At 29.4% G+C, this 16,839-nt stretch overlaps 1 protein-coding gene across 9 annotated transcripts in view; it reads left to right on the top strand.

Moving 5' to 3' along the window:
• The window catches only part of LOC106096016 (longitudinals lacking protein, isoforms F/I/K/T), a 366,249-nt gene that overhangs the window by 167,476 nt on the left and 181,934 nt on the right, over nt 1-16,839 (top strand). Inside the window, exon 7 of one of the 9 annotated variants that reach the window (XM_013263522.2) lies at nt 724-3,629. The exons of the other annotated variants lie outside the window; for them this stretch is intronic. Coding sequence (XP_013118976.2) covers nt 724-1,931 — 1,208 coding nt within the window. The 3' untranslated portion in view covers nt 1,932-3,629. Of the gene's footprint in view, nt 1-723; nt 3,630-16,839 lie in introns of those variants that run through there. 9 annotated transcript variants of the gene reach the window in all.

Below are 16,839 nucleotides of genomic sequence, written 5' to 3'. Positions count from 1 at the left end.
CACAAAAACAAAAAATCAATATTTTGCAAAAAAAAAAAAAAAGATATACACTTCTCTAGTCTAGCTTAGAAATAAGTTTTAAGTATTGTTATTGTTAGCTTAATTGCAATTTAAGCCAAGCTAATGTTTTTTGTAACGAAAACCCTAAGACATGAGTTATTGCAAAGGACTTGGCCTGAATTGCTGTTGAGTTGGCAATTTCTGAAAATTTATTAGTTACTAAGATCGATATCACTCATGCAATTGTTTTGGTTTTTATAATTTACCCGTTATTTCGTTTTCTTTTTTCTTTTCATTTCATTTTCATTTGTGTGTCTAACTGTGTGTTTGTGTCTGTGTGTGCTCTAAACATTAACCCTAAAAATGTGTGAAATTCACCACCCAACCACTACCATCATCAACACCAAACAAACATCCAACCATCCAACCATTTGCATCATGATGTTGTGGGTATCCTGCATTGGCTAACTAACCTAAACCCAAAACTACAAATTGTGTGGAATGCCTTAATGACCTCTAACCCCAAACACTCTCATCATCGTCATAATCCACCAATCAACTGCAACTTGACACTCACCACCACAAATACTCACCAAATTCTTGTATCCCTCCTCTAACATGCCAAACATATTTCACCACCACCATCCCCACCATATTATTACTAATTTGTATTGTATTTCATTAATTCACCACCATCCACCACCACACATTCATTCATCCCAGATATGTCATATCATTCATATCACTCCCAATCACTTTTGGAGGATGGTAATATTTTAAATTTAACTGCCGGCGGTAATCATTCCATGGGCGGCTTTGCCGAACGCTTTGCCTGTGCCGTTTGCGGCAAATCGTATTTGCGCAAACGTCACTTGCAGCGTCACATGCGCGATGAATGCATTGGCATTCCGCCACGCTTCAGCTGTGATCTATGCCCTTCACGTTTTCGCCGCAAATATCACATGGTGCGACATTTGACCTCAAAACATGGCATACCCGTGGCTATTGCCCAACAAACGACAGGAAATCGTCCTGGAACTAATGCCATGGCAGCGGGAGGAGGTGCTGTGAAAAAAGAGTTGGGCGAGGAGGCCCGTTGTCAGAGTCCCATGCCAGAGAATTTGACCATGCGTAAGGAGAGCTACGACGAGCACCAAGAGCACCCACTCTCAGCCACAAATTTGCATTTGCAGCAGCATCATCTCAATCAACTGAATGGCATCGGCGGCGGAGCAGGAGCAGCAGCTGGCGGTTCTAGTCCCTCGCATATAACCAGTGGCGATAGTGGTAGCGATTGCAATGGAGGCGGCACTGCAGGAACTTCGCCCATACCACCGGCTCATGTAATGCCCATACCCACGTATGGCTTAACTGGTGCCATAACAGCCATATCAGCTGCTGCAGCTCATGTGGAAGAGAAGGATGCCAAAATTCTATTGGAAGCCGCTGCCGCAGCAGCTGCTGCACATGCAGCGGCTACGGCCTCGGCTACGGCAGCAGCCTCGAATTTGCATAAAGCCTCCAATGAGAATAATCCACCAACCCTAGAGGGCAATGAAAACATGGCCAATAATACACAAGTGTTGCATAGCAATTCATCCATGGTAGCTATGAATGGTGCAGAAGCAGCAGTTGGACTTCAGCAGCCAGAGGATCATTTGACGGTTATTGCCGGAATTGGTGGAGAAAAGCCAAGTATGGACAATTCAAAGGCTTCGGTATCGGCGGCAGCGACGACAACTGCCACATCAGCGCCCGCTGCTGCTGCTGCCGTGGTCAAAAGTGAACCGTTGACACCCAGTAAAACGGCCGCCATGAATATGTTGGACGATGAGTGGAAGATGAAGCTAAGCTTACAACTCATATCGAATTCCCTGCTCAAGGAGCGCCTGATGAATACCATGCCATTTGCTTACAACAACAACAATTGAAAGAGAAAAAAGACAAAAACAACAAATCGGAACCAAAATTTTAAAATAACCAAATAATTATACAAATTATATACCCCCCATAGATTTTAAACATTTTGTAGGTATAAATTTAATTTTTAGTTTTTTTTTTTTTATTTATTTTGACTTGATGTTCTATCTCAACTGTGAGTCCTTTGTCGCTGCTACTCCCCTCAGTTTCAATTTCAATTCATTCCCCCTATGTGTAAGTGCGCGTCTCTCATGTAATAAAAACCAAATGAATGCTTTTATATATATTCAATTTTTTTTATAAATCTTATTTATTTTGCAAAAGAAAACCAAAAAAATTAAGTATTTTTAATTGTTTCGAATCGTTTTTTCGATGACATTAACAGAAATTTAAGATCTCCTAATTTTTAGTATTTTTTCTCTCTTAATATGTTCTTCCCCAAACGGGAAGAAACCAAACAAACATTCCAATAATGTATTTTTTCTGTAATAATATAAGTTTTTTTTTTTCATTCATATACCAATATATACTCTTTATGTTTAATTTAATTTCGTTTTATTTAAATGACAAATAGTTTTGCCTCAAACTTTAAATAATCATAACTTGTATTTTGTGATTGAAAATTGATCCAAAAAAAATCTGTTTTTGGCTTATCTTATGTACACCAGAGGGCAACACAACATGAAAGTCATCATCATGCAGAACAAGTAAAAAAAAAATTGAAAGAAGTTTGGGGACATTTCCTCCACTAATACGGTCCCCAAACTGGGTGGTCTCTTGCATTTGATACCGCTACATATTTAAGTTATTGCGATTTCATAGCTATGTTATGCTTACAAACACTGATCTGCAGAGTGAACTAAGCAATAGCCTAATTTTCAATATTAACTCATATGGAGGAAATTCCTATTCTCAGAATTTTCCCTAAAATGCGCTCTATTTGATGTAAACTTTGGGGACCTTCCATGAAGCATGTCCCCAAATTAAGCTACCACGCACTGGTAACGCCCAACATTTGTCTACATGGTTTCAAATTCTATGTTTCTTTAATTCACACCATACATGCTCATCAAATTGTTCCTTAAGTGTGCGCAAAGCCAATCATTCAAACATATCAATCTTTAACTCTTTGTTTGTCCACATAATTTCTTGGATTTTTTTCAAATCAATTTTCATCGCATTGTTTTTTATGATTGATAGTATGTTTGTATTATTCATAGAACTTAAATTAAAAACAAAAACCAAAAGCAAGCAAAACAAACATTCCAAAAAAAAAAAGAAAAATACTCAAATTTATAAAGAATTTAGTGATATCCAAAGAAATTAAAATATTTATTTTTTTTTATGTTTTTAATTTAATGTAAAACCAATAAAACAAAAACAAATTGTTTGTAAATGTTTTCCATTAACAGTAACTCCAATGCGCGGTATTATATATCCAATGTATTTATTGTCTTAATATCCTGCACGATTCCTAAAAACAAAATGTCAGACTTGCCTGTATTTACACTAATTTTTTGTGTCGAATCTCTTTATGAAACATTTGTATGTAATATTGTGTTATGTTTATAGTATACTACAAAAGAAAAAAAAAACAAAAACTTGAAAAAAATTCAAAATTTTTATTACAACAACGAATTTCTCTGCATATATGTATGCTACAAAACAAAAAAAGAAAAAACTCAATTTTATTGACCCCCCCCCCCCCCCCCCCCTATATAATCATATCTATAGAGTCTTTTATAATTTTAATTGTATTTATTCTTATAACACACTTTTTTTCTTTTTAAACGAAAATATCAAATAAATATTTAATATATAATAATTTAAATGAAAATATTTTTTTTCTACAGACAAAAGACGAAACTTAATATAAGTGGAGAAAAGAGAGATATACTTACTTAGATTATAATGACATGATCATTTTTAGTTTTTAAGTGTCCACAAAGAGGAGAGATTTCCCGTCTTCTCTTCTAAACTTATCAGATTTTTTTTTTATATTTTTCAATACAAGATCATTGCCTTTTTCTTAAGTCTTCTGTTTTTTTAAACGAATGAGATAGTATTCAAAGTGCGGCTAATAGTATAATTTTCGGTACTGACTTTTAAGAAGTTTGAGATTACTTAAATAGTACAACATATTTCTTTGCTTCACTTTTTGCCCCCATTTACAATCCCAGCCTACCTTCATTAATTAGAAAAAATCTAGTCCCACTTGTTCGGAAGTGCGAGTAGTTTTAAAGGACAGAGAGAGAGACCACCCTAAATCGACTTGACATATGGCTATCCAGAAAATCCATAGAGGGTTTTCAATCTGCTACAAAACAAAAGACAAACTTTGTAATACTCCCTTAACAATCATAAGGGTGGACATTAGTAACAATGGAACATACAGTATCGGCCCAAACCTAAGCACCCCATAAGTAATTTTTTTTAAATGATAATTTTAAAAATTTGGGGAAAATCATTTTTACAAATAATTTTTCAGCCAATTAGCCATTGTTTGTCGTTTATTAACATAAAGAATAAAACTAAATTAATTTTAGAAAATTAATTAATATAAAAATTAAACAAAAAATTAAAAAACAAAAACTAAAACCAAACAAGGCATTACAATAAAAATTAAAGAAAAAGGTCATGAAATAAAAAATAAATAAAATAAAAAAATAAATGAAATAGAAAAACGACATAAAAAACCAAAATAAATAAAAAATGAAATAAAAAAGCAAACTAATTAATAAAAGAAATAAAGTAAAACAAAATAAAATAAAGAACAAAGTAAAATTAAATAAAAAAACAAAATAAAATAAAATAAAAAACAAAATAAAATGAAATGAAATAAATAATATTATTATACAAAGTAAAATACAAAATAATAAAAACAAAAGAGAAAAAAATAAAAAATAAAAAAGTTTTTGAAATAAATAAATTATATTTAAAAAATAAATTAAACATAAAAAAGTAAAATAAATAAAAAATAATGAAAGATAATTAAATAATAACAAAAACAATAAACATAAATAAAAAATGGATACAAATACAATTAAAAAACTAACAAATTAATAACAAAAAATTAAAATAAAATAAAAAAATAATAAAACGAAAATAAAAATAATAAAGCGGAAATAAAAAATTAAAAATAAACCAAAAATAAAATAAAAAATATAAAAAAAACAAAAACAAAATAAAAAAAAATATAAAAAAATAAAAAAAATATAAGAAAAATATAAGAAAAATAAAAAAAAAAAATTGCAAGCCTATTACAGGCCCGTCATGTATGTAATGATTACTCTCCTTTTTTCTTCCAAAAAATATAAAAAAATAAAAAAAAAACATAAAAAATATGCATGAAAAAAATATATTAAAAAAATAAAAAATATAAAAAAATAAAAAATATAAAAAAATAAAAAATATAAAAAAATAAAAAATATAAAAAAATATATAAAAATAAATAAAAAATTAAAAAAAAATGGCAAATAATGATTACTCTCCTTTTTTCTTTAAAGTGAAGTCAAGAGTTATGTTAAGCGAAAAGATTTGATTATTGAAAAGTTACTGAAAAGAAATTGCCTGATCAACTGATCCTCTGATATAGACATAGCAACAAAAAATACAAAAATAACTAAAAAATACACAGAAAAAAAGTCTGTCATTATACAAAAATACATGCATTGGGAAAAGTACAGCTAATTGACAGGGTTGTCGAGTGTGTTTTTTTAAATAGAAATAAAGAATATTGATAACAAAATAAATAAAAGTTAATGACCATTATAAGGAGTGTCTGAATAGGGTTGGCCTTTGATCAATCCCATTGTTTTGGTCATGTATTTCCCTTCAGCAGGTATCTAAAATCAATCTACCTCTCTCTAAATCTAAGTTGTCACAAGAAGAGAAGTAAATATCAAATGAGTTATAAGGAACCATTAACTATTAGATTCATACTATTTAGAATCTTGTAGGAGAGAGTCTTTTTAAAATTACTTTTTAACTACCATATTTATTTTCAATAGTTGGCCCAAGTTCCCCATTCAAAGATTTTTATCTTTTTCTCCTGGCAATGATCTTTAATAATAATATCCATATTTATATTAAATTTGAGTTTTATATATTAAAAACAAATGAAATTTTATTTATTGTACTTTAAGGCAGTGACTTTTTTTAAATTAAAAAATATTTTAAAAACATGTATACTTGCTTTATCTATTAAAATATGAAAAAGAAAAGTGAGAAGAAGAAAAAACAAATATGATATGATAAAAATAATAACAAAAGAAACGAAAAAACAAAACAACAACCCAAAATGTGTATTTATTTAAAACGAAAAGTGAAAACAGTTTGCAAATGATTTTAAGTCTTGGCCTACACATATTCATATATTCTTTTTATTTTTCAGGACCTTTCTATAAAAGGACTTGTTATGCTGGCATAAACACCTTTTTTTCTCCATATATTTTCAGCTTCTTAAAAACAAAACAGTTCTTTTTTATTTCTTTTTATAATCATTTCAATGGAAATATAGAACTAAATCATTAAGTTCTGTAAATTTGTTTTGTTTAAATTTTCTTTGTTTATCGTTTTTTTTTCTTTTTCGTTTCTATTTGGTTTTCGTTCCCTTTACTTTTGTGTTTGGTTTGATTTCTCTTTTGGGGTTTCACTTCAAAACAACAAAAAATCCAAAGACATTGTATTCTTATTCTAACCTATTTTTATAACTAAATCTCTTTTAGATCCTCCGTACACATGTTGTTCTTGTACTCTACTACTACTACTATTACTACCACTACCATCACTATAACTGCTACTACTACTACTACTAGTCCTTCACTTCCGCCAAAATTGCTTCTTGACTACAAAAACAATCTCTTCCCATCCCACAAAAGAAAATAGAAACGAAACGAAAAAAAACAAAATATGAAACTGTGTCTCTCTTGATTGTGTGTGTGTGTGTTTCGTGCGCTCCATGTAGCCTTCTACTTTCAACTGGGTTGTGAGTGTGTGTTCTTCTCTCATGTGAGCAATATAAAATTATATTTGTCTATTATTATATACATACTTATATATAAATATGTGTTTATAAACTTTATTAATTTAATTTGTTTTATTTCACTAAATAAATACAAAATACCAATTGTGAAATTTAATTTAAAAAAAAAACAAAAAAATACATATGAATACATTTCGATATTAAATATATTTTTCTAAAAAATACTTTTTCTTATTACCAGCAAACAAAAAAACGATATTTTTATGCAAATTTTTGTCTCTGCTAAATGTGTGATTTGTTTTTATTTTTTTTTTTACATTTAAGATTTACCAATATGTATGGCTTTTGATGATATATCCAAAATAATGTGCATTTTATGGATAACATTTTAATATTTTCCAAACTTTCTGGAATTAAAAATATATATTTCTTAAATTTTTTTTTTGATTTTTTTTTTAATTCTCGTCAATACTTTTCATTTTTTAAAGGTTGTCCAATTTATTTTTTGGTTTTGATTTTTTTTTTTAATCTCGTCAACAAATTTTTCATAGAAATTCTTAAAACAAAAGAAAATGCACGCTGTAATCTATTTTATAGGTTAAGTTTATTTATATATTTTTTATTTTTTTTATGTAGTGTTTTTTTTTTTTTGTAGTATCATCCATCGGAATCATTTTTAAGCAAACCTGAGTTGTTCCTTCTTTTTTTTTCTTGTAATCTTGTCTTTACTCACTCATATTCATACTGTTGCTCTCTTTGACTCTTCAATGAAATTGTTTTTACTCTATATCTCTTGTTTCTTTTCTAAATGAAACAAGAAACAGTAACAACTAAATTATCCCCAAAATACTCATCACATCATAATTTTCTTTTTTCTCTCTCCACTTTTCCTCCCCATAACACCACACAACATTGTGATCGTTTATGATGGTAATGCTCTCGTTGTCTTATACGCCTGCTCTCATGCTCTCATCCTACATGCGTGTATATATCTGTGTGCGTGTATGTGTGCCATCACTGCGATCCCGTCAATGTTACACTTATGTTTTTGTTTTTTCTGTTTCTTATTTCCCGCCCTACTCACACTCATTATTTCCCCATTCGCCCCTCCCCCGTGTTATGTGCGGAAATTGGCATCTCTTTTATTTAATTTTAGGTTTTGTACTAACATGGTACCAGCACTCTTGCGATCAATGTGGCAAATCGTATAAGACGCGTAAATCCTTGTCGCGCCATCGTCGTTTTGAGTGTCGTTTTACGGCCGAACGTCCTGTGTTTCAGTGTCCCTCGTGTAATTATGCTGCCAAACGCAGTGATAATCTTACCAAGCACATAAAAACGCATTTTGCCAAAATGCAACGCGAATTCCTGCCATTGGCTGTGAAAATCCAAAGTACTTTGCAATCACAAATGGAAACTGTTTAAAATTATAATCAGAAAAAAATTACAAAACAAAAAAAATCTAACAAAAACATTCTAATGCGAAAATATTGGTAGAGAACTTGGACAAAAAAAGTGGTTAAAAAAATATTGGCAGAAAAATTTACTGAAAACTGGGTTTGTTGGCGATAGCATGAATAAATTTATGACAAACGATACAATTTGTGATTTTCATGGTGCATGGTTTGTTTTTCTCTAACCGCCCATTAAAAGATATCTTACATCGAACACAAAAATATGGCAACTTTTTCTGATACATATATATTCTTGATATACATACATATATTCTATATATATTCATTTCTTATATTCTCTTATGTATTTTTTTTAATTGGCAAATTTCATATAAAAGTCACTAAACAAATTACAAAAGAAATAAGTAAAAACAATAATGAAAAATAAATAAAAAATTATGAAAAAAACAAAAAAATAAAAAATTATGAAAAAAAAAAAAAATAAAAAATTATGAAAAAAAAAATAAAAAAATAATGAAATAAAAAAAAATAATAAATAAATAATGAATAAAACAATAAATAAAATAGTAAATAAAAACAAAAAAAAACAGGAGATGTAAAAAATAAACAAAAAAAAATATGTAAAAATAAGTAAAAAATTATAAAAAATAAGTAAAGAATTAATAAAAAAAAAAACAATAAAAAATAAATAAAAAATACATAAAATAAAATGAATGAAATACATAAAAAAGAAAAAATAAAGTAAAAAGAAAAACAATTTAAACTAGTTAAAAGAAAATATGAACAAAATAAAAAATTAAAAAAAAATTAAAAAAATAAAAAAAGTAAAAAAAAAATTAAAAAAGTTAAAAAAAATAAAATGAAACAAAATTATAAACATTAAAAAATTTAAAAATGTATAGATATAAAAAATATATTTTTTATTATTTTTTTTTTACTTATATTTTTACGTAATTTTTGTTTTAACTGTTTTATAATATAATATTTTTTTTTTTGTGTTAAGTGTATCAAGGGCTGCAATGATCGCGATTTCGGCCTACGCCAGATGCTTCGTCAGACTGCTAATTTTTTATTATTTTTTCATTATTTTTTTTTTATTATTTTCTTCATTTTTATTTTTTTTTATTTTCTTCATTTTTATTTTTTTTTTTATTATTTTTTTATTATTTTTTTTTTTATTATATTTCATATTAATTTTTTTTTTACTTTTTTTCATTTATTTTTATTATTTTTTTTAAAAGTTTTTATTATTTGTTAATATATTTTTTTTATTTTTTAAATGTTTTAATTTTTTTATTTGTTTTTTATAACTTTTTTTATTTTCCTTCATTATTTTTTTATTAATTTTAATTTTTTTTGCCTTTTTATTATTATTTTTTTTGGCTTTTTATTATTTTTTTTATTTCTATTATCCTTTTTATTTTTTTTTTATTTTTTTTTTTCTTACTTTTTTATCAACTTTTTTATGAAATTTTGCCAATTGAAAATTAAGGATACAAAAAGTGCATATGGTTCTCTCACTTTATATATTAATATTTTAATTTTTAATATTTGTTATTGTTTTTTTTATATATTATCTAATTTTGTTATATATTTATTTTATGGTATATTATTGCTTACAATGAGTGTATTTCTAAAGAAGGATCTGTTTCTTAATGTCCGATTATGTCAGTAGTGTATTAACTTTCATTTGTATATTTATTGATTGTTATCTTAGGCTTTGGATCGTCTGGTCATTCCAAGCTCCTAGAAACCTCAATATTAAACCAAATTTGCAACACAAAGAAGTCTCCATAAAACCGACCTACATATTTGACCTCTTAATTCCTTAAAAGCCATAATTTTTTATTAAATGTGGCGGAAATTATTTGAAGCATTTTAGAAACCGGAACATGATTCTCAGAATCTGAACCAAGTTTGTTTGTCTACCTATGCGCAGTGTGGGAAAGAAGAGCCCCTGCTTGTCCTCAGAGTTCTAGACATTTATGGTGAGAATCTTTCCTCTTTATAAACTTCCCCAACTACAACGTAGCTTTCTTCTTTATAAGTAGCGCAGACCTTCAGCTTCTTCCAAACGATGATCTTTCCTGTGACGATCCCGTCTTTGAATCTTTGCTCATTTGTAATGATCTACTAAAACGTAGAAGCCATATTAATAACCTACATTCTGTCAGACTTCAGCCATGTCGATGATAGTACTTTAGACAGATCCCTCCCCCGCAACAGCTGTAGAGATGTCCAATGGATTGTAGGATACAAGTCATTCGTATGTGTTCTGGGTTTCACTTTTCCCCTAAAATGAACTGCTTATTGTCACATTAATAAAGTTGCAAAATTTCCCAAATTTTCATCATGAGATTTCTTAGATAAAACCGAAATAGGATCTTATATTGTTTGTGTGATAATAACAAATTGATATGAGGGGAGAAGAAAATGAATCACAGAACACACCAGTTTAAGGCATTTGAGGTACTTGGAGTATAATACGAATACTGCGTTCCCAAAAGTCTTGTCCAATTTACCAATGGGAGTTAACAATCCTATATCACATTTCGGATTTTCGGAGATATTCCTTCTTAACGAAATCCGGTTCCACATCTCATCGTTTTTATTTAGGGTGCAGCAATTTTATTAAGGCGACTTTTTTCTCTCTCTTGTTTCCTCAATTGTCCCGCTGTTACTTAAGGGAGTGTTTGTTGGAAAATTAGCTAAAGAAATATATATTTCAATTGTTATAAGAGTTTTATAAGAATTAAATATGTTTTTTAGTTTTATTTTTATACTTTAATTTAAAAAAAACATATTTTGCGATAATTGTTTGTATGATATAAAATTTTATTTTCGTTTAGTCTTTAGTTGCAAGGTTTAGAAAAAACCTCATTGAAACTATTAGGGTTATAATATTTAATTTATTGTATTTATTTCTCGTTATAAACTGATGCATCGCCAATGCTTGTTTTTGAAAATCTGTACCTGCTTCCATTACAATTGCCTAAAGACACTTTATGACGAGCAAGTTGTAATTAGCTTGTATAGACATTTCTTTTGAACGATTTGCCAGATTTTGTTGTTCGATGTATTATCTTGTGTAAAGAGAGAAAAATTCCGTATTTATGGAAATATTAAGACTGCAGGTTTTTTACACAAAATTATCCCCCCATCAAGTTAACACTCCTTCACAGTTATTGCATCTCTCATTCATTTCTTTTTCTGCACATTTTTTTCACCACTTTTTTTCCTCAAAGTTCGTTTAGTTTTAAGTATGTTTATAAAAAAAAAACAAAAGATCTCGATCTCGTTTACTTTTTTAAGTGAAACCACAACTAATTTCTTATAAATTTAGTTTTCTACAAACTATATATGTGTAAATGGTTTATTTTTTTTTTTTTAATTAAAATTAACATTCTTTTTGGTGAATTGATTAAGTTTGTCAACTAATATGCTGGAGTAGTACTGGTGAACTCTTTTCAAATTTATGAAGAATTTTTTTTTCGCGAAAAGTTTTGAGTTTAAGGCTTTTTATTGTTAATAACTATGAAAACCTAGTGTGGTGGTGCTCTTTCGCTTTCTACAACACTTTTGGTTTATTAGTGCGATTGCGATTTCTTTGGATGACTTGGGGTTGTTGGTTGCGAATTGTGGCCGCAGCGCGTTATTGTCACCGTTGTGTCTTGTCGTCTGCCGCCGCTGTGGCATATTACAAAAGAATAACAATAAAATTTTATATATTAAGTATTTTGGTCATGTTTTTCGTCCATGCGGTTGGTTGTATTGCGCGAGTTTGCCTTGTTAAAGTCTCTGCTGGAATCGTAGCTTGTAGTTGGCTGATGGCAGGGTTTTTAAAATTTGCATTACATTTTGCATTTTTATTTTGTTTGCCTTTTTCTTTGCCATCTATGGACGAGAGACCAGCTCATCATTTGTTGTGGTATTGGTGCTGCTGCTGCTGCTGCCACCTTCCCCGCTCTCCTATACTTTTTTTGTAAATATTTTTGTATTCGCTCTATAAGATTTTGCATATTTTGTATATTCTAATTTAGCTGGGGGAATTTATATAAAATTTACATTTAATTTGTGTGGATTTATACTTCGCTTTACTTTCTTTCCACATTTGAAATTTTATGCAGATTTTATACAATTGCTGGGCGGCGGGCATACAAAACACCACTACCACACACCACCTACCATTTGGAAAAAAAAAAAACAAAAGGCGGAGACAACATATCATAAAATAGCAGTGAACTATATCAACTGAAATCACAAATAATAAGATTTCCAAACCGCCTAGCCTGTATTCATATTCCCAGCACGTCACTTCATTGTATTCCATGGAAAGATTTGAACGATCAAAAATTCTATGATTTGAATTTCTCAATTTGAATATTTAAAGTTTAGATATTCTGTTCTTGGCGCAATGGGATGACCTCCTTACCAGCCTGATTTAATTTCAATATGACAACTCTAGCAAACACTCCTTTTTCTTGTGAATACAACACTCATATCAACTATGACTACTGATCGCATAAAGTTTAGCACCTTCTAGTTATGGCAGAGTTCTGCAACATTGGTTAGAAAATGATTTTGAATTTCTCGTCCGAAATCGACGAGTTGAAATCAAAAGTGAAGAAAGTCAACTTAGACCATAGCTTATAAGGCAACAATACCAGTATTTGAAGCACTACGTTGTATTCCTAAATCTTTCCTGCCCTCTTTAGATAGAAGGTATAATAAGTAATAAAGTCTTATAAGTTAATATAATAGGTAATCGCCAATTACATAGTGGGTATGTTCAATGCTTCACTTTCCTCTTTTGCCCGCTGAAAAGAATCATTATTACCTATTACCCAAAAAATGGGGTTCAAAATCTCATCAGGAGATTCTGTTTTTAAGGGAAAAGGGGACTAAGAATAGATATTCAAACTCCAACTCTAATGATGTTGTAAACAGTTGGAACTCTAAAGGAACTTTAAGGATTAACGGTTATACTTCTCCCCCATATCAACAAATGCTATCTCATTCAAATTTAAGCCTAGGCCCAAGGGGCGAAGTCAGGCTAACTTATGTGCACTTTGAAAAATATACCTTGTATATCTTGGAAGAATACAATAAAAAAAAACAATAAAAAATAAAATAAAAAAGTACAAAAATAAAAAATAAAAAGAAATAAAAGAAAAACAAAAAAGTAAACAAGAAGAAATACACAATAAAAACATAAAAAAAAATATTTAAAAAAAATTAAAAAAAAAAAATTAAAAAAAAATATAAAAAATGTTAAAAAAACAATAAAAAAAAATAAAAATAAAAAAATGAAAATAAAAAAAAATGAAAATAAAAATAAATTAAACAATAAAATAAAAATAATAAAACTAAAAAAAAAAAATAAATAAAATGGTAAAAAATTAATAAAAATAAAAAAAGATTTAATAAAATTAAAAAAAAAGTAAAAATAAAAAAAAACAATCTAAAATTGTCTGACTGCAGATCGAGGGGTTATCTGTTTCTATTACAAATATTGCAGAAGTACAAAAAGAATGCTTTTTTAAAGCTAGGCAGAAAATGTGTTTTTGCTCTGTAATAGTATTTGGCTGGTTTTCTGCATCGCGATTTCGTTTGGTACCACCACCAAACTCATCAGTAAGATAAGTCAAAAAAGATGTCAGCAAGAAAGAAAATTACTCCATTTCACATATTTCTACCGAATGAAGACACCCAACTATTACAACAAAATACACTAGCCCAACTGTTACTCTAAACAATCGTCGATTACCATACACGGTTTGCGGCATGCTGTTCCGTTCGTTCATACGTTTTGATCTAAATTTATTCAGTCTTGAAATAAATCATACAATCGGATCTTGTCCGGCTACAGATCGTAGGGTTATCTGGTTCTATTACAAATAGAAGTACAAAAAAATCCATTTTTTAAAGTTATGCAGAAAGTGTTTTTGCTTTGTAATAGCATTTGACTGATTTCCTAGATCGCGATTTCGTTTGGTACCATCAAACTCATCAGTAGGGTTTGTCTTTTGGTTGAAACTATGCTCTTAAAAGTATTTTCTTTTTATAGCACAGTAAGCGTTTTGGACTAAATTGAACGGAACGGCACGCCGTTCCGTCACTCTTATGGCAATCGACGATTGCTTAGAGTAGCAGTTGGGCAAGTGTGTGTTTTTTTTTTTGGAATAGTTGGATTATAGCTGGCAACGCAACTATAGTTGAGAAGATAGAATCATAAGTATAAAGTTGAACATACTTATTTGTTTCATTCAGTATCAATGTTTTGTACGTTCAGCTTCTAATTGAATTGTAAAAAAACAATGCAAACCAATACAGAAGTAGTAATTTTTATAACAAAATTTACCCGTGGCAACTCAACTAATGCTGAGTTGCAATTCGACCCGTTATTTTTTTTTTTATTTTTTACTTTTTATATATATTTTTTCAATTTTTGATTTAAATCAGCTACATTTTATTTTCTTACTTGAAGCACATTCAAATTTAACTGTGAATTGATTATGAATTTGATGAAATTGCATTAGGTTATTGTGTTGCTGAAAACACCAAAAAGCCAACATTCTACGAATTCATTTTCTTGATGGTTTTTTTTCCTCTATGATATAAAGAATAATTTGAATATTTAAAATTTGAATTTTTCTAGCCTTTTGATTTTCATTTCTAAAATTCTAGCAAGTTTTCGCAAACTTGGCAAGAATAACTTAAAAATCATATGATTAGTATGCCATGGTGTTGATCTCTTTCTAAAAATTGAATTAATTTGAATTAAAAAAAAAAATTCTATTAAAATTAAACCCATCAAGGTGAACACCATTACCAATTGCCTCTCTCAAAAGTGTTTTGCTTAAAATTCTACATAAATTTGAAAAGAAAACCAAAACCTAAAGCTTCGACTACAACAACAACAGCTACTACTACTGCAACAACATGCTACATAATTTATACATTTGAATAATTGATTTAATTTTCCTATAGCTGGCGCAAAACCTCAAAAAGAGATTATTTTTCTTCCAGCATGCTTTGATATGCCATTGGAAATACCTAGTTTTTAGACCACTCTATATACATTTAGTCTATGCCATCTATGTTTGTGCTTACTTTCTAACTTTAAGATTCAACTAATCTACATTTATGCATATATTTATATGTTTTGATACTCACTATAATTTATTATGGACATTCCTGAAGGTATTATAATTTTAAGAAGATATTTATTTTAATTATACATTATTCAACTGGAAAGCTGAAAAGCCCAAAACCAAATATAGTTTTAAGAATTATACCATGAATAAGAAAACAGCAACAACAACAACAAAATCTAGTCGTCTCAGGTTCAAACAAGAAGAAGAAGATTTACCTGCATCTTCTTGAAAGTTGTATTTTTTTAAAGCAGGCCAGCAAGATGAAATATTCTTCAGGCTGTTATTTAGCATAGACATATAAGAGAGTATATATACAGATATATATTTTTTAGTAACTTATACAACTATCATACTATCTACAATTTACAATTTTTTTTATAAATTATTTATGTATTCCATCATATAATAATATGCCTTAGCTGAAAGGGAACCAGAAAAAAAGTCTTACCGTCAACCACTTTGTATGAAATTTGTTTTCCTTCCATATTTTTTTGCCTTGCTTTTGTATCAGTTTATACAAAACTGTTTTTTTTTTGGTGTGCCAAAGAGCGACAGAGAGAGAGGGAGAGGGTGTATGGGGTGGTCCTGCCTATGATTATTGTGTTTGTTTACCTTATTTGTTTTTTTCCTTGGTATTTTAGTTGTTCACTTCCTTTTTTTTCTTTTGCTGGTACAAAGTTTTCACACAATTTTCAAATCTCTCCCATCTTACTTGCTAGATTTACAGTCACACAAGCACACAAATTCTTGATACCATCAATACCAAATCCAACCACATTTCTATTCTCCTCTTATAGATTTGCTACAACCTTTGCCGATTCCCGTCATGCTTTTGGAATCAAAACGCACAATTCCAAATCCAAATCAAGCCCAAAACTTGATATACGACACCAGCCATCCGCTGTGGATCGAAAGACGTTTCAAATGTCTGCAATGCTTTAAGGCCTATAAGACCAAAGGTTGTCTGCTACGCCACCAACGTTATGAGTGCCCGGTCAGACCGCAAGCCAAACCCAGCTTCACTTGTTCTGTGTGTCCCTATGCCACGAATCGTAGTGACAATCTCAAGGCCCACGAAAGATTACACCATAGATTTTAAAGTGTGCTCTGAGGTGGTGGTTGGTCCCCGTAGTGAGCGTTTGGCGTTTCCTTAAGGCTAAGGCTTATCTGTACTATATATTATACATATGCATACATATTTATGAGAAGACAAACAAGTTTGCCAAATACTTTTAATATACCATAACTAATCATTACTTGTTTCCATTAATAGTATCCTTATTTGTTCATTCAAGTAGCACATAAGACAGTCTACCTAACTATATACTATATAGTCTATAGTAAGTTCCTCAAAAAGAAACAA

Source organism: Stomoxys calcitrans, chromosome 5 (assembly GCF_963082655.1).
Source record: "Stomoxys calcitrans chromosome 5, idStoCalc2.1, whole genome shotgun sequence".
Classification (NCBI taxonomy): domain Eukaryota; kingdom Metazoa; phylum Arthropoda; class Insecta; order Diptera; family Muscidae; genus Stomoxys; species Stomoxys calcitrans.
Note: the sequence above shows the minus strand (reverse complement) of the source record. Positions and strands in the feature narration are given on the sequence as shown.